The 27,370-nt window shown below is 35.3% G+C and overlaps 1 protein-coding gene across 2 annotated transcripts in view; it reads right to left on the minus strand.

The window, feature by feature from the left end:
* Window positions 1-27,370, minus strand: part of LRRC7 (leucine rich repeat containing 7) — a 508,428-nt gene that overhangs the window by 46,725 nt on the left and 434,333 nt on the right. For both annotated transcript variants that reach the window (XM_057310572.1, XM_057310571.1), the window contains one exon: window positions 21,304-21,423. In XM_057310572.1, coding sequence (XP_057166555.1) covers window positions 21,304-21,423 — 120 coding nt within the window. The remainder of the gene's footprint in view (window positions 1-21,303; window positions 21,424-27,370) is intronic.

Here is a 27,370-nt window from a genome sequence, read left to right on the forward strand (position 1 = left end):
CACAATTATGAAGTGATAAAGCTCATGTTCTCAGGTAGTTTGGTAAAACATCAAGTGGGCATGGAAGGAACGTGCTGTAAAATGATTCTGTTTGCATCAGTACTGTTACTTCATTCTCTATTGGGACTACGGGCTGCACTGCATGGGGATGGGGAGTGACAGCTGTAGAAAGCCAAGAATTAGCACTAAATTTTGTGTGAAGTTAAGCAAACATAAATGACACAAGACATTTAAAGGGACAATTACGGTGTTGGAGGGATTGTAAAGAGGACTTTTTTTTTTTGACTGGCACAAAGGCTTACGGAAGGTAATAAGGACGCTCACGACGAAGTACAAAGGGCTAATGAAAATGTAGAAAATGTCAGAGGCTGGATTTGTTCAAGCAGAGGGTTAGCTTTGAGAACACTGACTCATACTGAAGGGGAATGTGAACATAAAGGTTTCTGTAAAGACTGTGCTACACATTTTGAATGATAAAAAGAAATAGAGAAGATCTGACATTTGTTTTGAACTTTCAAGGGGAGGCTGGACAAAATAACACATATTTGAGGGGAATAGTGATGAAATATAGTGTTTTCAAGTTGACCCAAAACCATACTGTCAAAATTTACAGAGAAAAACTCCAATATCCATTGGACCCAAGAAAACATCAATGTCAACACCACAGAAAACAAATATTGATTTGATACCAAAGGGCATTGTTCATGCAAAATTTAGCCCACAGCTAATCAGGCTTATTATGTAGAAATTTAAAGTGTTTGGGAAGTTTTGTATGATATAAAAGAAATGACTTTTTTACTACAACAATGCTTTGGTTCACACTATTCTCCTAGAAAAGACTGTTAGACTGAGAAGTATATTACCCAATTTGGTCATCTGTTTTACTAGCCATCTTGGCTCTTGAACCACTTGGGGTTGCTTCCAAAAATCATACACAGCTTCAAAGGATGACAGTTTATGCCACTAAGAATATTCAAGTGGACACAATTCATTCTCTCAAATTAAGTCCAGTAGAGTTCACAAAATGTTTGGGAGCAGTGTCAACAACACAGAATCATCTACAAAGGTTAACTCAGTAACCGATTTCAAGGAACAAGTGACGCTCATTTAAATGAGTCAGTAATTTTGTAAAACAACAACAATAACAACAAAACAGTCCTATTATTTTCCCTTTATACCATGTGTTCTATAGTGACTTTTCTTTAGTAAGCAGGTTAAGTTTTAAAAATCTAGGCAGTTGGATTTCTGCTTCCAGATAGATGGAGTAGACATACTATTCTCTATTCCCTCCAAGAACAACTAAAACCTTGGACATTTTATGTCCATTTCCAGAGGAAAGAAGACAGGAGAAAGTAGATCAACTCAGATATGGAGACCAAGTAACAAAATGGCAGTGAATCTCTTGGGTTTTATTTTTCTGTCATAACAAGACTTGCAGCTGAGCAAGTGGGCAACCCCAGAATGCCAACAGATGCAGAAGAGGAAAGCCCCAACAGTAGCTTTCTCTCTTTAGCCAAAGGACCAGAAAAGGGGCAGCCTAGCAAGACAGACTTTTAGACAATAACAATTCTCCTATAAACAAACATGATGGAAAAAACTGTGGCCCCACCCTGACAATGCCAGCAACAGCCAAGTGTGGAGCCTAGACTTCTACCCTTATAATGATGTAACAAAGCACACCAACACTCCTGCCAGGGTGGTGTCCAAGAAGGCAAGTAAGACACCACTGCATTAATTCCCATCTGCCTATAGCAAGTCTTCCCCACCCCAAAGATGCCAGTGGAGATCACACAAGGAGCCTGGGCTTTCATTCTTACCCTGCAGTAATGAGGCAGCCCTCTACCTTAGCAATAGTATGATCAGAGAGGCCTTGTAGAGAGTCAGGACCGTCTCTATCACCCAATGAGGCCACCCCCACTGTACCAGTGGAGACCATCTGGGGAGATGGAAATTCCATCCTCACCTAGCAATAACTAGAAGATTTACCTGAAGTATCAATGGAGACTGAATGGGAAAATTGGACTTCTCCCTACCTGGCCAGAATGAGGCAATGACTCATTCTCCTCCAGCTGGAGTGGTGTCAGAGGAGGCCAGCTAAAACAGAAGGTTTAAGTACAATCCAGACTTTATAACATTATATGAAAATGTCCAGGTTTCAATCATACCAAGAACCAGGAAAATGTCAAACTGAATGGAAAAAGATAATCAGGAAATACCAACACTGAGAAGACAGAGATGTTAGCATTATCTGACAAAGATTTTAAAGTAGCCATTAAAAAATGCTTCAGTGAACAATTATGCATATGCTTAAAACAAATAAAAAAAAAAGAAACCAAGCAAAAAAAAATAAAAAGTCTCAGCAAAGAAACAGAAGATATTAAGAAGAAACAAATGGCAATTTTCGAATGTAGAGAGCAAAGGAAACAAATGTAAATTAGAAGATAGGGCAATAGAAATGATCTGGTCTGAATAATAAAGAGAAAACACACTGAAAAAAAAAATGAAAAGAGTATTAGGGACCTATAAGACCATATAAAACTTCTAGCAATCATACTATTAAAAGGAGAAGAGAAAGAAAATGGGGCTGAAAATTAAATGAAGAAATAATTGCTGAAAAATTCTGAAATTTGTCAGAAGACAAAAACCTACAGATTAAAGAAGCAGAGAAAATAATACCATACAGATTAAACCTGAAGAAAACCATGCATAGACACATTATAATTAAACTTCTGAAAACTAAAGACAAAGAAAAATGTCTTAAAGGCAGCCTGAGAAAAATGACATCTTACCAGAGAAGAAGAACAATTCAAATGACAGTGGATGTCTCATCAAAAACCATGGAGGAAGGAAAGAAGTGGCACAATACTTCAAGTGTCCAAGGAACAGAACAGTCAACCTAAAATTCTATACCAATGAGAATGTTCTTCAACAATGAAAGGGAAATTGAGACATTCTTAGATGAAGACAAAGAAAATTTGTCACCACCAGACCTATCCTAAAATAATGGCTAAAGAAAGTTCTCTAAACAAAATGGAAATAATAAAAGAAGAAACCTTGGAACTTTAGGAAAGAAGAAAAACATGGCAAACAGATATATGGGCAAATATAACGCACTACTTTCTCTTCTTGCATTTTCGAAGTTATGTGTGATGATTGAACTAAAACTATGGCACTATCTGAGATGGTTCTGAATGTATGTAGAGGAAATGTTTGAGACTATTATAAACAGAGGAGAGTGAAGTGATGTAAAGAGAGATAAAGTTTTTACATTTCACTTGAACTGTAAAGTGATGAAACTAGCAGACTCTTGTAATTTATGTATATACAATGTAATAGCAGAAGAAACCATTTAAAAAGCTACACAAAGAGATTTACTAGAAACACTATACATAAATAAAAATGAAATTCTAAAAAATAACACACAGGAAGCAGGTAAGAGAGGAGAGAGAGAGAGAGAGAGAGAGAGAGAACAAACAAAACCCCCTGAAAAATTACATTAAAACTTAAACCATAGTGTGTCAGTTCTTAAATTAAATGCAAAGAGACTAAATGCACAAATTAAAAGACAGATCTTGGCAGAGAGGATTAAAGAATATTAGTCAAGTATATACAGACTGTAGAAACTGTATGCAGACATTACTTCAAATATAACAATATAGGCAGATAAAAAGTAAAAGGATTAAAAACATACATCATGCAAATATTAATTAGAGGAAAAGAAGTGGCTGTATTAATACCAGATAAAGTCGAATTTCAGAGCAGAGAAAATATACTAAAGATAGAGAGGGATCTTATGTATGAAAAAAGAGTCAATCTACTGAAAGGACATAGCAATCTTAAATGTATACACAACAAACAGCAGAGCTGCAAATATGTGGAGCAAAATTGATAGAACTTAAAGAGAAATAAGCAAATCTACAATTATAGTTGGAGGTTTCAACACTCTTCTCTCATCAATTGATAGAACTACACTAAAAATCAGCAAGACTATAGAAGAACTCAACCATGCTATCAACTAAGCAGATCTAATTGTCATTTATAGAACATTCTACCTGACAGCGCAAAATACACAGTATCTTCACGTTCCATAGAATATTTACAAAGAATATGCCCTGAACCAGAGAACAAATCTCAATAAATTTAAAAGAATTGAAATAACACAGAATGCATTCTCCAAACACAACAGGATCAAACTAAAAGTCAATGACAGAAAAAACTATCTGAATACTTGGAAACTAAACAATGCAGTTCTAAATAATCCATGGGTCAAAGAGGTCTCAAGAGAAATAAAACAATACATTGAACTGAACGTAAATGAAAATAGAGCACATAAAAATTTGTGGAACACAGCTAAAGCAGGGCTGAGAGGGAAATTTATGACCCTAAATGCATGTGTTAGAAAAGAAGAAGCCTCAAATCAATAATTAAGATCCTACATCAAGAGCCTAGGGAAAGAAAAGCTAAATAAACCCAAAGCAAGAAGAAGGAAGGATATAATAAATAAAAAGAACGGAAATTAATGAAATGGAAAGTGAGTAACAGATAAAATAGATGAGAAAAAAAGAGATGGTGCTTTGAAAAAAATCAATAAAAGTGACATGCTTCTAGTAAGACTGGAAAAAAACAAAAGAATACACAAATTACCAAAAGTAGGAATGAAGAAGGGAATATGATTACAGATCCTGTAAACATCATAAGGCTAATAAGGTAATACTACAAATAAGTCTACATTCATAAATTTGACAATTCATATGAAATGGGCCACTTTTGTGAAAAACCCAAACTACCCTAATTCATCCAAAATGAAATAGATAATTTCAACAGCCCTACAACTAACAAGATTGTAATCTATAATTTAAAAACTTCCAGGAAAGAAATCTCCAGGTCCAGATGGTTACACTGGAGAGTTCTACCAAACATTTAAATGAGAATTAACGCTGGGGCCCCTGGATGGCACAGTCGGCCAAACTTTAGGCTCCATGCTCAGTGGGGAGTCTGTTTAAGATTCTCTCTCTCTCTCTCCCCCTCTGCCCCTCCTGCTTGTGTGTGCTTTCTCTCTCTCAAATAAATAAATAAATCTTTAATAAAAGAATTAATGCCAATTCTACACACTCTTTTCCAGAAAATAGAAAAGGAAGGGACACTTCCCAATTTATTTTATGAACTAGTGTTGCCCCAATAACAAAACCAGACAAGGACAGTATGGGGGGGAAAAAAAGGAAGAAGAAGATTAACTATAGACAAACAAAAAATACTGGCAAACAGAACTCAGCAACATAAAAAAAGAATTATACACCGTGACCAGGTGGGGCTTATTCCAGTGGTTCAAAGCTTGTTCTGTATTTCAAAATCAAGCAATGCAATGCACCATATTAATGGGCTACAGAAGTAAAATCATGGGATCCTGTCATTGGAAGTAGAATAAATTTGACAAAACTCAGCACCCATTTATAATTAAAAAAAAAAAACCCCAGAGATAGAGAAATGGAGGGGAACTTTCTCAACTTGATCAAGAACATTTACAAAAAACGTACAGCTAACATTTTACTTAATGTTGCAAGAGTGAATACTTCCTCCCTAAGATGAAGGACAGGCACAGATGTCCACACTCACCAATCTTTTTCAACGTAGGGTTGGAGGTTCTAGTCAATAGGATAAGTCAAGAAAAGGAAATAAAAGGCATACAGACTGTGGAGGAAGAAATTCATTGTTCTCATTTGCATATGACATGATTGTCTACATTTGAAAATCAGAAGAAGCAACAAAAATAAATCCCTAGAACGAACAAGTGAGTCGAGCAAGTTTGCAGGCTACAAGATCAACATGTATTTATGTATGTTAGCAACAGATGTGTACACATCAAAATTTCAAGTGACACTATGTACAATGACTCAAAAAAAAGTGAAATACTTAGGTGTAAATCAAATGAAGCCTGCACAGGACTTGTATGCTGAAAACTACACAAAGCTGGCGAGGTATTGAAGAAGATTTAAATAAATGAAGACATACCTATGGATTGGAAGACTTAACATAGTAAATATGTCATTCTCTCCAAACTGATACACAGGTTTAGCAAATTTCGGTAAAAATCCCAGCAAGATTTTTTTATGGATATGGGTAAGATTATTCTAAAATTTATATTGAAAGGCAATGAAACTAGAATAACTATAATGATTTTGGAAAAGAAGAAAATAAATACGAAGAATAAGGCTATCTGATTTCAAGATTATTATAGTTACAGTAATCAGGACTGTGTGGTATTGGCAGAGGGACAGACAGATACATAAATGCAACAGTTCAGAGAACCCATAAATAGACTCACAAAAATCTGTCCAAATGGTTTTTGGCAAAAGTGCAAGAGCAATTCAGTAGAGGAAAGAAAGCCTTTTCAACAAATGGTGCTGGCTCAAATGGTCATCCAAAGGCAAAACGAAACTCGACCTACATCTCACACCTGACGTATATAAAAATTAGCTCAAAATAGATCACAGACTTAAATGTAAAACATTGAGAATGAAACACAAACCACAGAGTTTGAGAAAAGATTGGCAAATCACATAACTGACAAGAATAGTATCAAGAATAAAGAACTCTCAAAAGGCAGAAGTAAGAAACTAAATAATCCATAATGTCGAAAGATATGAAGAAACATTTCACCAAAGACAATACAGATGGCAGCAAACAAGCACATGAGAAGATGTTCAATATCATTAACTACTAGAAAACTTAAAATTAATAGCACAATGAGCTATCACTACACACGTATCAGACAGCTTAAATAAAACATAGCGACAGCAGCAAATGCTGACAATGATGAGGAGAGACTGGATTGCTCAGAGGCTGCTGCAGGAAACAGAAAATGGTACAGCCATTCTGGAAACATATCTGGCAGTTTCTTTTCTTTTTTCTTTCTTTCTTTTTCTTTCTTTCTTTCTTTCTTTCTTTCTTTCTTTCTTTCTTTCTCTCTCTCTCTCTCTCTCTTTCTTTTCTTCCTTCCTTCCTTTCTTTCTTCTTTCTTTCTTTCTTTCTTTCTTTCTTTCTTTCTTTCTTTCTTTCTAGATTTTCTTTATTTATTTGAGAAAGAGAGCAAGAGCGAGAGTACAAGCAGTAGGAGCAGCAGGGAGAGGGAGAGGGAGAAGCAGGTTCCCCGCTGAGCAGGGAGCCCCATGTGGGGCTCGTTCCCAGGACTCCAGTCCCAGGACTCCGGATCATGACCTAAGCCAAAGAAAGGCAGACGCTTAATCGACTGAACCACCCAGGTGCCCCTATTTTGCTGTTTCTTAAAAAACTAAATATGCATGTACCATATGATTCAGCAGTTACGTTCCTGGATGTTTATACCAGAGATGTAAGACTTACATTCATACAAAACCTGTCCATGAATGTTTAGAACAATTTTCTTCACAACAGCCCCAAATTGGAAACAACCCAGGTTTCCTTCAGTGGGTGAATGGTTAAACAAACAGATTCATCCTTACCATAATACACTAATCAGCAACAAAAAGGAAGAAACTATTAACACATACAACGATGTGAATGAATCTTCAGAGAATTATGCTGAGTAAAAAAGCTAATCCCCAAAGATTACATACTGTAGGATTCCATTTGTGTGACATTCTTAAAATGACAAAATTATAGAAATGGAGGGTTGTAAAAATGCCAGGAGTTAATTTAAAAAGTAATAGAGGCAGTACAGATAACAGTCTTTGGAGTCAGATGCCTCTGGGTTTTTTCTTGTTCGCTCATTTTTCAGTCATACAATCAATCTTACGCAAGTTACTAAACCCCCTCTTCCTATCATATGAAGACTATAGATAATGACAAGTGCTTCACAGAATATTGTAAGGATTAAAGGAGATATTGTAACAAATTGAGCATCCTGTTTGGTACATAGTAAGTACTCAATAATTGCATTGAGAATAAAAAATTCTCTGCTAGGTAAAGGTCTGATTGTTCTTTGGACATAGCAATAAATAATCACCCAAAAGAACGGTTTTAAAACCTGTTGCAATTAATTAATGACAATTTGCATTAGAAACTGCTCCTGTTGGGGCGCCTGGGTGGCACAGCGGTTAAGCGTCTGCCTTCCGCTCAGGGTATGATCCCGGCGTTATGGGATTGAGCCCCACATCAGGCTCCTCCGCTATGAGCCTGCTTCTTCCTCTCCCACTCCCCCTGCTTGTGTTCTCTCTCTTGCTGGTTGTCTCTATCTCTGTCAAATAAATAAAAATTTAAAAAATCTTAAAAAAAAAAAAAGAAACTGCTCCTGAAATTAGCCGATCAGCAACAGTCTCATTCAAATAACTATGCTTCGCAAGTTCAAGGTCAACGAACCCCTAAATATTCCAACTTCTGAAAATCCACCAATTCTTGAACTCTATGCTTCCCCAGACTCCGGTTTACTCAGAGATTTTGCCTTACAAGTTATTTGTTAGCAAGCAGTAAGCTATGCATTTTGTTTCAGATATTGAAAAATGGCCTCTTTTGTGGAGGGGTATAGCATATACAAATTTAAAAAACACAATTCTGCCTAAGTAGAGATGATACTACTCACTCTTCACTAATATGGCTAGTATTTTAATTTGAAGTGATTCACCTTCATTTTTTTTCCCTTAGACACTTCCGTCCCCATTATTTATATGATTTCAAGAAACTGTCCAGGGGAAGAGTAAAGCCTGTGTTCATATATAAGTAATTGAGAAGGGATACTAACTCATGACCTTGGTCTCATTAACGGCCTATTGTTAGGAAAAACGCTAAGTGAAAATTTAGCTTGCCATAATTAACACAGATTTTTACCCTAAATAATAAATATCGTAATAGCTACCAATAGTTAAATACTTATATGACAGGCACTGTGATAAATATTTTAAATCATGATCTTAATTTTTAGAACCACTCTACAAGGTATGCATCACTGTCCTCTTTTCCCCCCTCTTTTCCCCGACCTGGAAACTCAACAGCAGAGCTTAATGCCCAAGGGCCAATTAAAGACAAAGTTAAATCTCACAGTTTCTCTGGAAACAAACTGAGGGCATCAGAGGGGAGAGGGTGGGGGAATGGGATAGGCTGGTGATGGGTAGTAAGGAGGGCACGTATTGCATGGTGCACTGGGTGTTATACTCAAGTAATGAATCATGGAACTTTACATCAAAAACTAGGGGTGTACTGTATGGTGACTAACATAATATAATAAAAAATATTATTTAAAAAAACCCAAAAAACAGAAAAACAGCCAGATCTTAAAAACTAACAAAAAACTGAGATTTTTTTCCCCTGCAGGTTAGCGCACAGTTTAGTTTTTATGTTTTAGTGTAATTGTCATTTTACAGGGATTGATTCAATATTCAGTGCAGTTTTCTCAGTTTTACCAGTAGTTTTTGGAGACAGGGTTTAGGTTATCTTTTGGAAAATGGAGACAGTATCAAATGGGAAGTGGTGGTTGGAATCCTAGATATATAATTAGGAAGTTTGATGAGCTAAATGATTGAGAAACAAAATTAATTCCACATGATGGAGGAATCTGTAGGTAGCTTTCAGTCACACTTAGAGCTCCTGATTCTGTCCCTTCTGAGATTCACAAAAGTCAGTAAAGAATTTGTAAATGTGTCAGATAAAAGAAAATGAAATTTCAGAAAACAGGTGCATTTAAGAATATCTAAAATACTCAATTATGTGTAGGATCAAGAAAAACAAGTTGAAGAGGACTCAAAAATTATTTTTAAGCACATGACTGGTGCCAGAGTTTCTTTCTCTCTTCTGAACATGAAACAGAAGAAACAATACCAAATTGTGGCCAAAAGTACTAGCTAGTTATATATCAAATATATTCCTGATATTGGGGGTTATTTACTATTCCAACAGGGCTATGCTATAATATTTTCTAATTTTTTTTGGTTGAGTGGAGTGGGAGGGATACCATAATAGTATAACATAGTGGTTAGACCAGGCTGCAGAAGCAGACATTACTGGGCTCCAATCCCATGTTCCTCGATTCCGCGCCTCTAGTTCCTTGTCCCATAAGGTTGTTGTGAAGATGATATGAGGATGTCTACATTAAGCACCATGATAAAGTCCTACTATATATTGTAGATACTGTCTTATGATTATGATAATGAAGCTATTAAGCATTATTTTTTCTTCTCTCTTTCTCTCTCTTTTTAAATTTTCCGTTAGGGCAGTTCCAATGCCAAAAATCTATGTTCTCCCATTTGGGCATTAGAGGACAACTTGGAAGGGAGCTCTGAAGCTTAAAAGAGAGGGGGCAGGAAGATATTCTTTTCTCCTGACCTGAGGACTGCGTGACATTGCATTCTGCTAGCACAGTGCAATATTTGGGGAGCGGGTTATTGCATTCTGCTAGCACAGTGCAATATTTGGGGAGCGGGTTATTCAAAATACTTGTTGGCTAAATTTTTTAGAGTCCAAAACCGGTGATATACTCCAATGTCCCAAATGACAGATAAAAAGGTGAGGCAGTAAGGCCTTTCCCTTCAGTGCATGTGCCTTAGGATGACAGCTGGCTGACGTGTGCAGACAAGTCTTTTCTGGCTTATTGAATCTCATAAGCATATTCTTGTATGATTAAATGTCAATTTATAAATATAGCTATGGAACTGGAAATTATTAATCAAATGGAAAAATAATAAAGGATTCATAAAAGCAAAAATGATGACATTAGAACTATCTGACATTTTCAACCTACAATTTGTTCTGTGATGGTGCTAACTTATACAGTCCTGAAATAAAATAAAAAGATGTCAACAGTAACAAAAATTTGACAATTATTTCTTTCACCCTTAAGATTTCTAGGAACCTGTAGGTAGTAGACTAAATCAGATAAAAATCAAATGGCAAGAAATGGGATCATAGTATTTTGACATCTTCTATTTGGCAGCAATCCTTGATCATCTGCCAGTTGTCATGTTGTTTAGGTCTTCAAATTACATACTCAATCATGGACATTTTTATTACATTGGATTAATTTTGCATCTTCTTTTTGCTTTTATATTTCTTCCAAAATGAGGATAGTATAAATGTTATTGAGTTAATTCAATTTTCTGAAGTAGAATAGTCATTTGTTTTAAAGAATACCTATGTCAAGATTTTATGAAATAAATAGTTTTAATCTGCCATTCTATTGTTTTAATCCGTGGCAAGGTTTTTTTTTTTTTGTTGTTGTTCTGTTTTTTTTTTTTTCCTTCTTTACCTCTGGCTTAATAGTCCTTTGATAGATACTCTTTGGGTTTGCACTTTTATTGAGGAAATAATTTAGAGTCAGTCCGGAGGAGAACAATCTCCTGATTTTATGATGGTGATGTCATGATGTCTTTTACTATTGGAGATAGCTGTATTGTTGCACTGATATTAGGAGATAAAGGGATATACTCTGGAAGTTAAATAATTAATGTGGTATTAAGTAAAAAATTTTTAAAAAGTGACTATGAAACTGAACAGTGTTTTATTCAACTGTCACTTTTGCTTTAAGTTAGAGAAGATTTTTTCCATTCACATTTCCACAACCTCCTATCTGCATTATTTTTTGAGAACAAACTTCATTCCATAATAGAAACACTTAAAACATCTATGAATTAAATAATACTAAAATCAACTGATTAACCACATCATCCTAGCTGTTCGGATTAACAAAACGTATCCTTGAAATGGATCATTAAATAAAGGAAATTACTTCATTGATTTCTTCAAACCCTTCTTCCTGATTCAGGTACTATTACCAAGGACATGGTACTGCCTCTGACGGGTTCCCTTTTCTTGAAATTTTTGACTTCCTACAGGCCATGTACTCTTGCTTTGGCAATTAGTTATTGTTTAACAAGCAAGTTTTTTTTTTTTAAATAAATCTTCTTTTTTAAAAAAATATTTACTTATTTATTTATTTGACAGAGAGAGAGAGAGAGAGAGAAGGAGAGTGAAGGACAAGCAAGGGGAATCGCAGGCAGAGGGAGAGGGAGAAGCAGCCTCTGCTGAGCAGGGAGCCTGATGCAGGACTTGATCCCAGGACCCTGGGATCATGACCTGAGCTGAAGGCAGTCTCTTAACCGACTGAGCCATCCAGGCGCCCATAACAAGCAAGTCTTTATATTTATTCAGGCTTCTCTCTCTCATATCAATAATTTGCAATTATGGGGGGCATTGAATCTCATTGGATATATTCATTCTTATTTCTCTAGTATAGGGAAAGACATGGTTGCACTGATTTCCTGGAAAAGGTAACATGTTAGTCAATCAATAAGCTGTGTTTTTACCATCTGAATAACTGTTCTGATTCTGGTGACATAAAAGGAGTGCAACTTGAAATTCTCAAGACTAGATGGAACCCTTAGCTTACAACTCCTATTATTGTTCTTTGGATTGTCCTATGTATTTTAACTTAACCTCTAGCAGTGCATTTTTATCCTGTTCTGGAACAATAACTGATAGTTATGCCATAAAGACCATGTTGATGCTATTCTAGTAGAGAAAGAAGCATATATGTGTTAGGCAGGGGAAGTTAGTGCATGTTCTTAATATAGTCACTAAATATAAGCATCAGAAATTTCAAAGAGCTCCAGTGAGTTTTTGGTGGATGCCTAACAACATTATCAATAATTGATACCTAGCCACAAAAGCCATATAAGATACAATTTTCATCTACCTACTTCTACTCCTGACCCCTCCTAACCTGGAAGGATATTTGTGTGAGGGTGGGTATGCTGGCCTCCCAGGCAACTGGTGTGTTGCTTAAAACTCCTTTTTCAATCTAAGGGTAAAATTAATGAGTGGGTACTTACTATTTTCACAAATAATCTGCTTCAAATTATTTTTGGATACCAAAACTTCAAGAAAAACAGGGTTGCATTATTGTAGATCTAGAGTCGTTTTCAGAGTCCTGCTAGGGATAGAGGTTCATGCATTTCCCACTGCTCCCCTCTCCTTTTTAAACTTTAGTTCCCTGAAAAAAGTGGGTTTTGGTCAAGAGAAAGACTTTGCATATATTAGTGTAAGAAATGTCGCTCTGGGGGCAACAGATTGTGCTAGGAGATTTTTGTTTTTGTTTTCATTTTCATAATTTAAAAATCTATAATTGTATGACTTCATCAATTTGCCCTTTTACTGACTCATTTCTTGTTTGGGCCGAGCTCACTGACAGCAAATGCATTTGGCTGCTATTTCTTCCTGAAGCTCAGCAGCCCTAGTAGAATATGCCATCACCATGGTTATCAATGCAGTCTTTATATTGTTCAGTAAGAGCCCTAAGTGACACCACCACGAGTGAGGGGGACAGGAAGAGGATGAGGGAAGCAAGGAGAATCTCAACCTTCCTAGTGACTCAGAAAGATCTTTTCTTAATGTTTAGAAAAATGTCTGGAGTTCAAAATGACTTTATAAAGGATTCCAATCTGTTTTTGAGTTTCAGTGATGGCCCAGTCTATCAGAAAAATTAAAGAAAAATGTACTCTATCAGAGGAGAAAAATGAGGCCTGGGAAAGAGAAGCAGAAAAGGGGAGCCAGGATTGTGCTTGGCATTACTCAGTGATGGGGAATGTTGTTCTCATTTGCTTATGGACTGATGAAGTCAGGGCATTACTTCTGGGATTCTTCACTGTCAATAATCTACATTGCTTTGGGAGGGAAAAATACAAAGCCTCAGGCAAAACCTATTCTATCTGATATATTTCTTTCTGTATAAAAGGAGAGTTTAGCTACAGAATTGACAATTACTAAGGTTTCAGAATATTTTTTTCATTTCAGTTTTATTTTAGACTAGAACACATATTCTTGACTCTGATGTAGTTGATGGAAACGAGAAACACTTCATTTCCCTGTATCTTCTCTCTTACATGCAAGGTTTATTGGGTTGATTTTCCTATCTGTTTCTTCCACATCTTGACTTGCTCGCTCTCTCTTTTTAAAAGATTTAGTTATTTGAGAGAGAGAGAGAGAGAGAGCACACAAGTGGGAAGGCAGAGGGAGAGGGAGAGAGAATCTCAAGCAGACTCCATGCTGAGCACGGAGCCAGATGCGGGGCTCCATCCCAGGTCCCTGAGATCATGACCTGAGCGGAACCAAAAGACAGACACTTCATCGACTGTGCCTCCCCGGGGCCCCTTCACTTGCTCTCTTATAGCCTCAAGATTTTACTCTACTTTCTGCCATCTCTACTTTTTCCAATATTTAAATATTCATCTTTCTTATCTATTCTAGACTTTCCACTATTTCCATGTAAGCAAACTATATCCACCCTCCCCCTGCCTTCAGTATAGGGGACTCCAATAACACTCTTGCTCCGTCTCAGCTAAATTACAAAAACCGAGAACTGTTATTTTTATTCTAGCTCCACGTATATAGAGTGTGGATAGCAATATTTGCTTTTAATGGAAAAGGGTTTGGAGAAAGTTACTTGTTAATGACAACTTAATTAGTTATATAATTTAGAGAAGATATTTGTGGCATAACACTAGGAAGCTTTTATTTAAATTACTAAATATATAGGTTAATTTTCATATGTCACATTTTAAAATATCTACTTATTTAAAAATGATCAGTTTATTCTCACTTTTTTGAAAAGTTCTATGATAGATTGACTTTTGTTACCAAGTGAAAAAACAATTCCGGTAGAAGTTTATTTAGTTTTTTGGGGGGGAGGTTGGTGAGAGTCAGTGGGAGAGGGAGAGAGAGAATCTTAAGCAGGCCCTGAGATCATGACCTGAGCGGAAATTGAGTCAGATGCTTAACCAACTGAACTATCCAGGTGCTCCTAATTTAGTTGTTTTAAAACAAAAATGATGTCTTGACCATATGGCCAACAGCAAAACAACATGAGATTTTCAGAAGGTAGTTTGGATCTTTTCTTTCTAAATATGTATAGAGAGAAATGGTAAAATGCATTATACTAAGATATAGGAGAAATGCCAAAATTAAAATAAGGAATGAATATTCCTTCCCAGAAACTTAATTTAAAAACTTTTTAATACGTCATATGATCTGAAAAAGCAAAAATTCCAATTTGGGGGTCTGGAAAAGAAAGGATAAAAAGGACATGAAAATGATCAAAAAGCCCATATAATTTCTCTTAAATTTCTTTAAGTCTCTCCTAATGAGTTCCTGGGCATGCCTCAGAGATGACAAGCATCTGGCAATCATGAAGCCCTTAATGGCTGAGCTGGCATTGTAGAGGCGAGAAAATCATGGGCAGATTCAGCATGAGGGACAAGTTTGAGAGCCAAGACTAAATTAGCTGTGTTTTTATACTTTTCTTTTCAACTGTGTCAATCCTGATGTTGACCCTTGATACCTATCTTTATTATCCTAGCTACCAAGTCATTATGTATTTAACATAGAAAAATAGACACGTGGGGAGGGAAGAGTTGCTAATGCTAAGAGACCTTTGAATGCCTAGTCCTATACATACTAAAAACAAATTCAGATTTAATATCTGTAGGATTTTAAAGCTTCTTTGTTACCCTTTCCAGAAAGGAAATGTTTTAAGTTTCATTTGTTTTAATATGCCACTTTAGCCTTTTTTGCTGCAATGCTTTTCTGCTCCAGCATTGTTTTATCCTTCTATTTTATATCTCCTAAGGGATATTCAACCTTAAGACTCTCAATATTTTTTTAAGACTCTCAATATTCTCAAAAGAGTTTGTCATTTCAGAATTGGGGAAAAACAACCTTGTCATTCCTATGGAAGGAGTCTACCAAATCAGAGTATAATGTCTGACTTTATTTTTTATTATTTTTTATTTTTCTTTAAAGATTTTATTTATTTATTTGAGAGAGAGAAAGAGAGCAAGAACAGGGGGAAGGGCAGAGGGAGAGGGAGAAACAGACTCCCCACTGAGCGGGGGTGGGGGGTGGGGACTCTGTCCCAGGACCCTGAGATCATGACCTGAGCCAAAGGCAGGTGCTTAACCGACTGAGCCTCCCAGGTATCCCTACTGTCTGACTTTAAAATGAAAAAATTTTCACTTATGTTTTACACTATGACCTTTCCTACTGTTTTCTCTTAAGTGTAGGAGAGTGATCTAAAATATTTAGTCACCTGTGAAATCTCAGCAAGTAATCTAACCTAAACTCCATGTCTCTGAGAAACTGTTTCTTTCATACAGCGGATAAAAATAATAGTACTTACCTGATATGGTTGTCATGGGGTTTAGATGAAGAAATACATTAAAACATTTAGCACAATGCCTGACACAGAGTAATATTTAATATATGGTACATAATAGTTCTGACCAGGTGACTGCAGCATAATCTAATAGACTACAGCAGTTAATGCAGAAATGTGACGGGAGTCTAACATACAAATACCCCCCAAACCCCTGTTGTGTTCAGCCATTGCAAAGTTTTTAATAGCAATTCTTAAAGTGCTTGAGTAGTACGGCTTGGAATGCAGAGGGAGATTTACAGAGCTGTGACATGTTCTTCTAGCAATGACTCCCAGACTTTTTGAATTAATGGACATTTAGAATTTGAGATTTTGGACACTGACAAGGCAAGAGAGAACTGAAAACTACCACCTGCTATTACACCATTAAAAAAAATAAGTCAGTTAAATCCCACCTTTTGCCACTCAGAAAAAAAGGAAACAAAAAAAACAAAAACAAAAAACCAAGTCAGGATTTAACACCCTCAACATTTTGCCAAGGGTTAGCCACTCTTGGGTACTCAGGACAGAAAGAGTAGATAAGGAACAAAATTTTTCTGATTGATGAGCACCTTTGTCTAATTATTTTATGCGTCTAAAATATTTTATGTGTTGGAGGGTAGCCAAATTTGTTCTCCTTTAGTGCTTGGAGTACTTATAGGCATACCCATGAGTACTACCAATATTAGTTCAACCAAAGATCTATGATAGCCAGAACATAGAGCCACAGTTCAATCAAAGTCTTTCTAAAACTGTGTCTCCCACTGAATCTCTGAGTCATCCCAGTGGTTTCCGCTCACAGCAGTAACACAGCACTAATCACACAGTTGGAGTATCACAGTAGTAACAGAGGAGTATCTCTAGGCATAGCAATAAGATGAAAAAAAGTCTAATACAGAGACTTTAAGAAATACACTCAAATGGAGCTGGCTAAGACTTCTTCACTACTTATTCTCTTTTGATTCCCCATTCCATTTGTAGTTCAATTTTTAATTTTTCATTCTCACTCTGTCTAGCTTAATGACTACTCACTTCAACTGCAAAAGAAATATTGATTTTTAAAAACATTCACTGTAGAATGAAATATAAACCCAGAAAATAATAGTATAATTTTCATAGCTATTATAGTAAATCGGGCAGCCCAGACTAATAATTCCATTACTATTTTCATTTTTAAGGTTGTTTTTCACTGAATATTAATATATTCAATTATTATATAACAAAAACTAAATTTGAAAATTTAGAGCATTCTTTATTCTCTCTACTCTGTAAAATAATAGGCAGCCACATCTGTATGTTCTAAAATCTCACATTTTAGGCAAAAGTGCTATAACTTGGGGTAGTCTGAAAATGCATATTATTATAGTAAGAAGAAGATACAAATGAGTTTACACATGAAAGACATACATTATTTCACATTTGACAAGAAGCATAAAGGTTATGAAGTTTTCAGGTAGATTAAGCAATTATTTAGTCTTTACTAAGATCAACAACCTCACAAATGTCTAATCAATGATGGATTGCATGGGGTTCTTAAAGCAAGTAGAGAAGCAAGCAAATGATCACCATGATTTGTATGGATGATATGATTACATAATATGGAGTTTGAAAATAGATTTCAGGTAAAATGGATATATGGATGGACAATGTAAACTTCTGTTAATTCCACCTAGAGTAATAAGTGAATAAATCTTTTTCTTTAATGGGAATATTATAGTAGCCCTTTGCAAACAGGTAAGTGAATATAGTTCCCTCCTTTGGTCAGGAAACCTCCCCTCGGCTCTGATAGGTATTCCTTCAAATTACTGCCATCACATTCATCCTCTTACCTTTCCTCATAAACAAATAGATGCCCCTCCTTTCTTCTCTGAGATTTTCGACTTCCTCTTCACCAATAGCTTCTTATCAGCCTTCAAATATGATCAGGTGTTTGCCATCTTAAAAATTCCTTCTGGCTTCCTTATATCCCTTTTTAGATTCTACCATAATTCTCATTCCTTTCAAACGGAAGCTCCGTTCTCAAGTTTTCTAGGTTTCTATGTTTATCTACTCCTTAATGTAAGTTCCAATGGATTCCACTCCATCAGTAAAGTAAACTGCTTTTGCCAAGGCCACAAATGACCTCTCTGTTTCTAAATCCAAAGAGCCTTTAGTCATACTTACCTTGCTTGATTTTTTTTTTTTTTGGCACCACATGACACTGTTGACCTCTCCCTCCTTAAAACATTATTTCCTTCTAACTTTTTAGTGGTCATTGGAGTTGAGAGCCCTATCTATTCTACTCCAACTGATCAGTCGACGGCAATCATATAATTCCATTGACTTGCTAGGGGTGGGAAGTCCCTAGCTATTTTGGATCAGTGAGATGTAAAAGAGGTTTGCTGAGGGATTTAGGGTTGAAAGGTTCTGCCTGTAAGAGACAGCTATTGGGAACTTGGTTCTCTCCCTTGATGGATTTGAAAAAGGAAGCTTGTATCTCCAATTGTCATTGGTAGCCAACTTATAATATGAGAGGAACTAATTTTAGGATAAAGCCAACAGTATGGATATAAGAATAGAGAAGGAAAAAAAAGCCCTAAGTATTTAGATTATATAACTGAAGACTAAATTTGAGGCTTACTCTAGATCTTGATAATCAGCTAAATATTTACTTAACATTCAAGGCTGTTTCCCCTGAATTTTCTATAACTTGTGGCAGAAAGAACCCTATTGAACCCTTTCTCTGTTCTTCCTAAGAACATCCCTTAAATGTTGGTGTTCCATGGAGTTCTGTGTCACCCATCTGTCTCACTCACAGCAAATTATGACATATATCTGATGATTGCTAAGTTTATATCTTCAGCTAAGATTTCTCTCCTGAACTTCAGATAAATATATCCAAGTATCCACTAAACATTGCCACTCAGATACCCTAAACATACCTCATATCAACACATTAAAACTTAAACTATCCTCCCCTCCTCCACTTCTACCTATTACTCTTTTAGTACTTCCAATATCAGTGAATGGCACAACATCAATCCCTTGTCCAAATTAGAAACCTGTGTATCAATCATGGAACTTATATCTAACTCCTATATGCTATGCCCAGTCAATCACAACATCATGTTGGCTCACCTTTGAAGACGATATTGAATCTATGCATTTCTCTCCACCACCCATTGCTTCCACTTACTCTCCCCTGTATTACAAAAGAAGCTTCTTAACTGGTTCCATTGCCTTTAGTCTTTCTCTGCTACAATTCATTCTCTGTAAAGCTATCAAAGTGTTATTTAAATGAAAATTTAGTCTTGGCTTTCTCCTGATTTAGATGCTTCAATGCTTCCCTTCTTATTTCCTTCAGTATAAAATGCAGCATGATCAAACTTCTGTTTACCTTCCAGCCTTATTTCACATCACTCCTCTCAACTTCCTTTAGTTTCTTTACTAAACAGGTGCCTTTTCCAGATACTCTCATAGTTCTATCTTCCAACTTCATAGCACTAATCACACTATATTATGTTTATCTGCTATGCTTAAATTGCCCAATAGGCAGATTAATAACATGTGTAATACATGCAAATCAGGTCACTAACAATTATTTCAGGTAAAATAACGTGGTAGTTAATATATATTTTTTAAAAAAAGCATTGAAGCAGTCATCAAGAGGAAAATCAACACCTAGGTTACAAAGAAAGTATGTCATTATATATGTAAGTTATGAAGCATAATTATAAAATAAACACTCATGTACTTAAGAACTATGTGTAAGGCCACAATTCAAGAAATAAAAGAGTAGCAAGAATAATACAAGTTTCCTTCCTGATCCTTCCCCCAGCCTTCCCTTCAGAGATAACCATAATCGTAAATTTTGTTAACCATTCCCTTATAAAAATAGTTTACTGACTCATGTACTTATGCCTAAACAATATATTTTTAGTTTTGCTTGTTTTTGAGATTTATAAATATGATAGTTTTGATGTGTTCCATCTTCTGAAACTTGTTTTTTACTCAAATTATGTTTCTAAAGTTTATACACATTATCATAATTATGATTAACTAATTTTCATTGCTTTAAAATACTCTTCTGTGTGAATAGCAGGGTTTATTTACATACTTTCCTGGTGGTAGGCATTTGGGTTTTTCCAGTTTTCTACTGCTGTAAACATTACAGGTGTCTTGAATAATACCCCAGGAGGGCGATTTAGGGATTGTAGGTTATGTGCATGCTCAGCTTTATAAGATAATTTGCTACCAAAGTGATTGTGCTTCTTATTCCCATAAGAACCATAAAAAGGTTTCCATTGCTCTTATACTTGCAAACAACTTACATTTTTCAGACTTCTTTTAATTTTTGTGACTAGTTAGCATCCTTTTTTTTTTTTTTGTATTTCTGGTTGACAAAAATATTAAGTTTTTAAAAATGTTTATTCACTCTCCTAATTCCCCTGATATTTTACCATTCTTTTGTAGTGTTGTATGTCTTTTGTTACTGATTATATGAGTTTTAAAAAATATATTCTGGAATACCAATCCCTTGTCCCTCCTATATGTTGCAATTATCTTCCCAGGTTGTGGCTTCTTTTTATTCCCTTCATGGCAATTTAATATGTGGTATTATAATTACCTGCTTATCACTTAGGCTACCTCATTAGAATAAAAGGGTAAGACACCATCTTACTCATTTGTTCCCCAGTATCTAGTAAGTGCTCAACACATAGCTGTGCACACACAGTTGCTCAGTATTTATTGAATGAACGATTGGATGAATGAACTGCTCTGACTTTAAAATGGTAAATCAACTTTTTTAAGTTAAATTTCATTTTACACAAATTGGCTGCACCATACTGCTAAACTAAAGAGCGCCAGAAGTATGCATTACACACATTCCTGTACTTGCACTTCAAAGGTGGGAGTCAGGCACGAGGAAGGGGTATCTGCAGAGAGGTGGCAGGATATTGTTTATAAAAATTTGTTACCAACTCTCAACATTTGGTAGTGTTCATTTCCCATTCTTTTCAATGCAGTTATAGTTAACTAAACTACCTATAGTGGGATAATATTTAGCCTAAATTTATTACAAAATTAGAAATGATGTTAAGACACAAGATATGGATTACATATTACAATGGATGCACAAGGTTCACGGTTTGTGTCATTAATTTGAAATTGGTTACCTTTTTAGTAATGGTGTCCGGAGGTACATCCCGCCTCCCAAGAGGATAAGGATTCCATTGGCCACTAGGAGATACATCTTCTTGTCCATTGTCTAAAATGTTGCTTTGCTGGGACGGGGTCTATTGCGAAAATGGTATGGCATTCTTTAGTGATGTAATAGAAGTTTATCATAGTTTTCTGAAAAGAGTCCCTAGTGACTATGATAAAATTAATTTTGTTTAATTGAAGAAAAACAAATATCCTGAACTGGAAGAATTATTATACACTATTTACTCAGTTAAGAATTCTAAATTGACAGCTTTTTGAAGCAGTGAGAAATTCAATTAAAATAACCACCTTAGAGTTATTTACTGAATTTTAAAGAAAAGTTTAGATTATATACAGTACCTGAATCAAAAATAATCAGAATAAAATTGACCGATTGTTAAAAACCACAACATTTAAAACCTGCTTATTTCATTTCTTTAGTATGATCTTACCATTTAGAATATAAACTGAAACATATAATACATAGTATGTAACTTTCAATATTTCAAACCATAACCTAAAACGAATTTTATAAGGCTATACTGATTCTGGCGGAACATGCCTTGCACTAATCCAATATAGTGTTAATACTAGCATAGTGTAAGATTTATGATACTATTACATTATTTACAGATTGCTTTTAGGGAAATATGAAAGGAACATCAAAAATATTGTGCTATTAGAATCACAGCATAAATAAGTGACTGTCTTGATTTTAAATTTATTTATATATAGGTTATGCTTTAAAGTTTAAACTCTTCATATATTTTTAGCTGATTTACTGCTTATTATTTTTAACAAATAATAATAATACCCATCTTTATTATTATTAATATTAGATACCAGGGAGGGCTCCATAGTCTGATTTGAGTAATAGCAAGTAATTACACACCATCAGAAAGACAACCTCCAGTGGAGGGATATAGTACTGGTATATTTTTCCTGTGGAAGCAAATCAACTTTTCTGAAAGACTTTCTCCGCCCCTAACCTCCAGGATATCCAGGTATTCCTTGATTTCCTGGGGAATTCTTATATGGGTGAGAAATTATGCTCAGTGTTTCCTATGCCATTTTCTGTATGTGTTCTGAAGTATCCCTATGGATAAATAAAGCCTAGTTAGAGGGTGTATGTGCAGCTCTACTCTGTGTGAGGAATTGTCCAACCCCAGGATGAGAGAACTGGGCCATTCTCTTCACAACATGGCACAGATGGGCTGCTTGGCAGCCCTCATCTGGTTATATCAAGTGGTCCTAGTTGTTTTTTTAAAAAACAATTATATAACCATCCAATCTGCATTCTGACTGCATGCATTTTTTTTAAAGGGATTGCTTGGAAATGTTTTAAAATAAGATTATGACACTAGATAAAGTTTTCCTAAGATCTAATGGATATAATCAAAAGTAAGGAGATAGCTCAATTTTCTTCTTGTGCTTTGGCCATAGGAATTCCTTTTTCATGAGTCTATCAAAGTGTGAAAAAAAAGAGAAAAAAGGTACTGAATTGAAGCATGTGGGTTAGTTAGAAATGAATTCACTTGTGTTTGTTTGAAAAATCATATGTAGGTAACTCATTAAACTACATACTACTTCAAAAAAAGCCCAGATAGCTATTTGATGTCTGTCTGTTTTCAAGCATTAATTTTCTAGTCTTTTCCTTTTTCAGATTAACATGTTTGCATATGTCCACACACAATTTTTCTAGATATTAAAATATGAAAAATCACATTATTAAAATTAAGCAGTTAAAATATGAGTTTTCAGGGTAAGCACTACTGACAAGTGTTTTTTTGTTTTGGTTTAAATTAATGGTTTAAACTATGTCTTTCTGGCTCGATTTCTTTGCCAGGGAAGTAGGATAATAAATGTGTTCATCTGGCTATGTGTGTGTGCAAAATATATTTTTGAGAAGAGGCCAGAATGTAACACAAGTATTCCCCTCCCCCACCCCCCCATATCATCCTCCTTTCCTTCCCTATTTCCTCCACTAGTCTTGCTTCAGCTGCTCAGACAGGACTCCTAGTCACAGAGAGCAACTGAGAATTGCAGAATTCTTTCTGGTGTTAACAAAAATGTGAAAATCCTTTAGTCAAAATCCTAATATGATGGTGTCGGCTCTTCCCTAGTTTAAGAATCAATCTTTCTCTTTTTAAAATAAGAATTAGCAACCACACTGATTCTACAGTACAGGGGTCAGAGGAAACATAAACATGCAGACAAATGAAAAAAAGTACTTTCACTAGACACCAAAATTAAAAGAATTTTCTGAAAGCAATTTCCTTTCTTCATTTCAAGAATGCTCTGGCCTCTTTGTTTTTCTTAAGTGAGACACCCTGGGGGCTTAAGTTTGGAGAAATAGAAAGATGATGAAAACAGTTTATTAATGTGGGGTGGGGGGAGTGGTCCAAAAGAAAGTTATACAGTGGGTTCACATTCTGTCCCAAAAGACGTATAGCTATTTACAAAAAAATTATACTTTTGATAAAGTGCTACTGAACTGTATATAAATGCAGTTGCTTAGTTGTTAAAATTCTTATAAAAGATTAAAAGGAACAACTGAAAAATATAAAAAAGAGTAATGAAGCGATCACTGTTGAAATTTGTTATTACAGAGATTATAACCAAACTGAGGTTCAGTTATTCATTCAAATATTTCTAGTACCACATTCTAGATATTTTCTTTAGATACTTTAAAAAAGTAAGAATGAGTCTTCTTTTCCTTAGTATATATAACCACTTAAACATAGAAGACATGGAAAATCACCATAATGCACCATTTTCTCAGCTTCTAAATTCTGTAGGTCTTTAAATATTTTAAAAGAATAGAGAAAATGGTCATCATGATTTAGTGAAAACTCAGAAATTATATTTATTAATAAATACACCAATGCTAAGGAGAAGTTTTGCTGAAGGGATACGGTTGCAGAAATGACTGTGGACATTTATAGATTTAACATTTATGTTTTTGACTACCATAAATGACCACAAGTGTCTACTGGAAGAAGCAATTTCTAATTTTGCTAAGACATAAATGTGCATGAAAATCTGTGATATGTATATGTGCATGTGTGAATGTGTGCATACATGTGTTTACGTGTGTCTATATGTGAGTATATGTGTATGTACAGGATTCACAAATATGAACAAATGAGCTTAGCTGATCTAGTAGTTTTGCTTGGTTAGCTAATTAATGGGTGAACTGAATGCTTGAAAAATTATACTTCCTGCACCTAGCTAGAGAAATTATGAGAGTAGAATTAGCATTTGGCACTTTGCAAAGGTTTTGGGATATATGCCTTAAGAACTCAAGGATCTATTTTGCTTAGTAACTGGCATATAGTTCACAAATGGCATTACCATAGATTGAAAAAATGTTTTAAAAATAATCTTCACAGAAGTATTTCTAGTGAAAATTATTGTTATATTATTCATTTTCTGTATGTGTTTTTTTTAAAAAAATAGGTATTACAAATATATGCCAGGTTTCAATATAAATGATTATGATTTCAAGGGGTTTAATCTGAAGGTTGTAATGTAATGTTCAGATGATTTTTTAAACCAGCATTTCATTGTCATGGTGAGGAAGTGTCTGTATGAGTACTAACAGTATTATTTTGGTAATTTTAACCATTGTCCATGAGGATTTATGTGGATTTACAGGCTGGAGGTTTTTTTCATAATTAGAAAGATAAGTGCATCTTTCTTGAGTGATAGGTAGCCAATAATAAATGCAGCAGAATCAACAGAAGCTATAGGCATAAGTTGCCTGAAGGTGCTGCATAAATCTTGTTTGCTTTCAGTGGGAAAAAAAAAAATAGAATTAAGTAAGTAACCCTTGAGACTAGGGTGAGTGAATAAATGCATAGCCAATGTTGGTACTATTTGATCCTGAGTCATCTGCATAGATGCAGTATGAAAGGACATTAGAAATTTAAAAATAATTTAGGTGCACACATTTCTACCCAAATTTCTCTAATGCAAAAGATAGTGGGATGAGTATCAACTGATAAAACAGATAGCGAGGCCATCTTCTTCCAGGCAAAATCCTATGAAAAGATTATTTAATACATATATTTCCATAATTTCAACTTCCCTTACCCTGAAATTGTAATTTATTAGTGTCTGTTCCAATAAGCCAATAAGCAGTAGGTGCTATGGTATGATATTATGGTGGTAGAAGTTAAAAAGAAAGGAACAAGAAAAAAGTGTCAATTTCACCACCGTGGAGGAGATCACACTGTACTGTCAGCCACACACCTGCAGAGGAGGAGCTAGCAGAGGCCAGCGATTTCGTCCCCAGCCCCACGTGTCTCTGGGGCTGCAGGAGCAGGAGCGATTAACTTGTGATTTCCTTGGGTTCACAGCCTTTGGCCTTTCACTGCCACCAAGCATATTTCTTGAAAACACTGAGTGCCCAGGAAATGCAAGTGAATCTTAAAGAGTGTGAGGTATCTATGAGCATGTATTAGGTTCTGCTAACTGAGAGAGCCCTGTATCTGTAGCACACAGGGAATGATTTGGGTCATGATACGTTATGGATTAGTTAATACACTCTACTGTGTAGTCTTTTCTCCATCCCATAAAATCTGTTTTTCTGGATTATTGTGAAGATGATGTGAGATAATAATGTATATGAAAGAGCTTTACCAACAATTATAAATAACGTTCTCTGAAAATGTCAGGTTTTATAAATATTTGAGAAGGCTTCGTTGTATGGTAAAAACAGCAGGGATGCTGGTGCCAAGCAGAGTCAGATTCAGATTCTACCTACTACTACTTTTAGGTGCAGGGGTAACAACAGGAAAATGGTAGAATGTAGGTAAGTTCCTTCGTGTGACACATGAGCCTCAGCTTCCTGGTCTGTACAATGGAGATAAACACTTCCTTTGAGGGTTTGTGAGGGTTGTGTGAAAAAACATACTTAAAGTCCCCAGTGGTACCAGGTACACAGTAGGTTCTTAATAAATCCTAGTCTTAATCTCCTGTTGAAATATTTATTCTACCATTAATCTGGATAATAAAAATGGCAATTTGAATTGACATTTTACAATATTATATTTCTCTCTAATAACATAAAATTTCAAGACAATAACTAAGCTCAATACAACAGAACACATCCGAGGAAGCACATGGAACCATTAATAATGTCATAGAAAGTTGCCTTAAATGCTTTTTGGAGAGGCAGTAAATAAATGATAAATGAATAAATGAATGAATGAATAGATGGATCGATAGAAAATACTAATAATTTTATAATTTAATAATGACATATATATTAAGTTTCTGGTTACAAGTACTATTACATTTTTTAGGAAATTAGAATAAACATCAATAAATAAAAACACTAAAGGAAATTAAATATTAAAATAATTTTGCTGTATATCTTAACATTCTGTTAATATCTTAACAGGTCTCATGAAATTACCATAGAATACGCAATTTACTGTTTTTAGAATAGGAAGCCTCTATGTAGCTTGTAATCCATGAAAAATGTATAATACTTGACCTGGCATGTAATACATACGAACAAATTAGAAATATTCAAAGGACAGAAAAATCTGGGAGTCTTTTCTTTTCATCTACATAAATATTCGCTTTGTAAACAGAAGTACAGATTCTTCAATCTTCATTTACAAACAGCTATGTCCTTTAATTAGTTTATTATAAATTTGTTTAAAACATGAGAAAAAAAATAACTAGATATGTTTGGTAACCTAAACAGAAACTCAAATCAAAAAACAAATGACACCCTGAGTTAGGACCTCAGCTAGCACAAAATGTCGGTTACCAAAATGGAGGTGGGGGGAGGTCAGAATCATAGAAAGGTGCCCTCTCTGGGTACACAACCTGCAAAAATATCGCCTCTGTGTGACAGAGAAAATACGAAAAAGCACTCCTTTCTCTTAATTGCAAGAGGTAAGGTTTGCCAAGCAGAGTATGGGAAAGGGTGTGGATTTCAGCCCCTGAATGTTCCTGGAGGAGTAGATGCAACTCCGTTCCCAGGGCTTAACCAGTAATACATGAAAATGTCAATTAATTAAT

This window comes from Ursus arctos, unplaced genomic scaffold, assembly GCF_023065955.2.
Source record: "Ursus arctos isolate Adak ecotype North America unplaced genomic scaffold, UrsArc2.0 scaffold_12, whole genome shotgun sequence".
In the NCBI taxonomy this organism is placed as follows: domain Eukaryota; kingdom Metazoa; phylum Chordata; class Mammalia; order Carnivora; family Ursidae; genus Ursus; species Ursus arctos.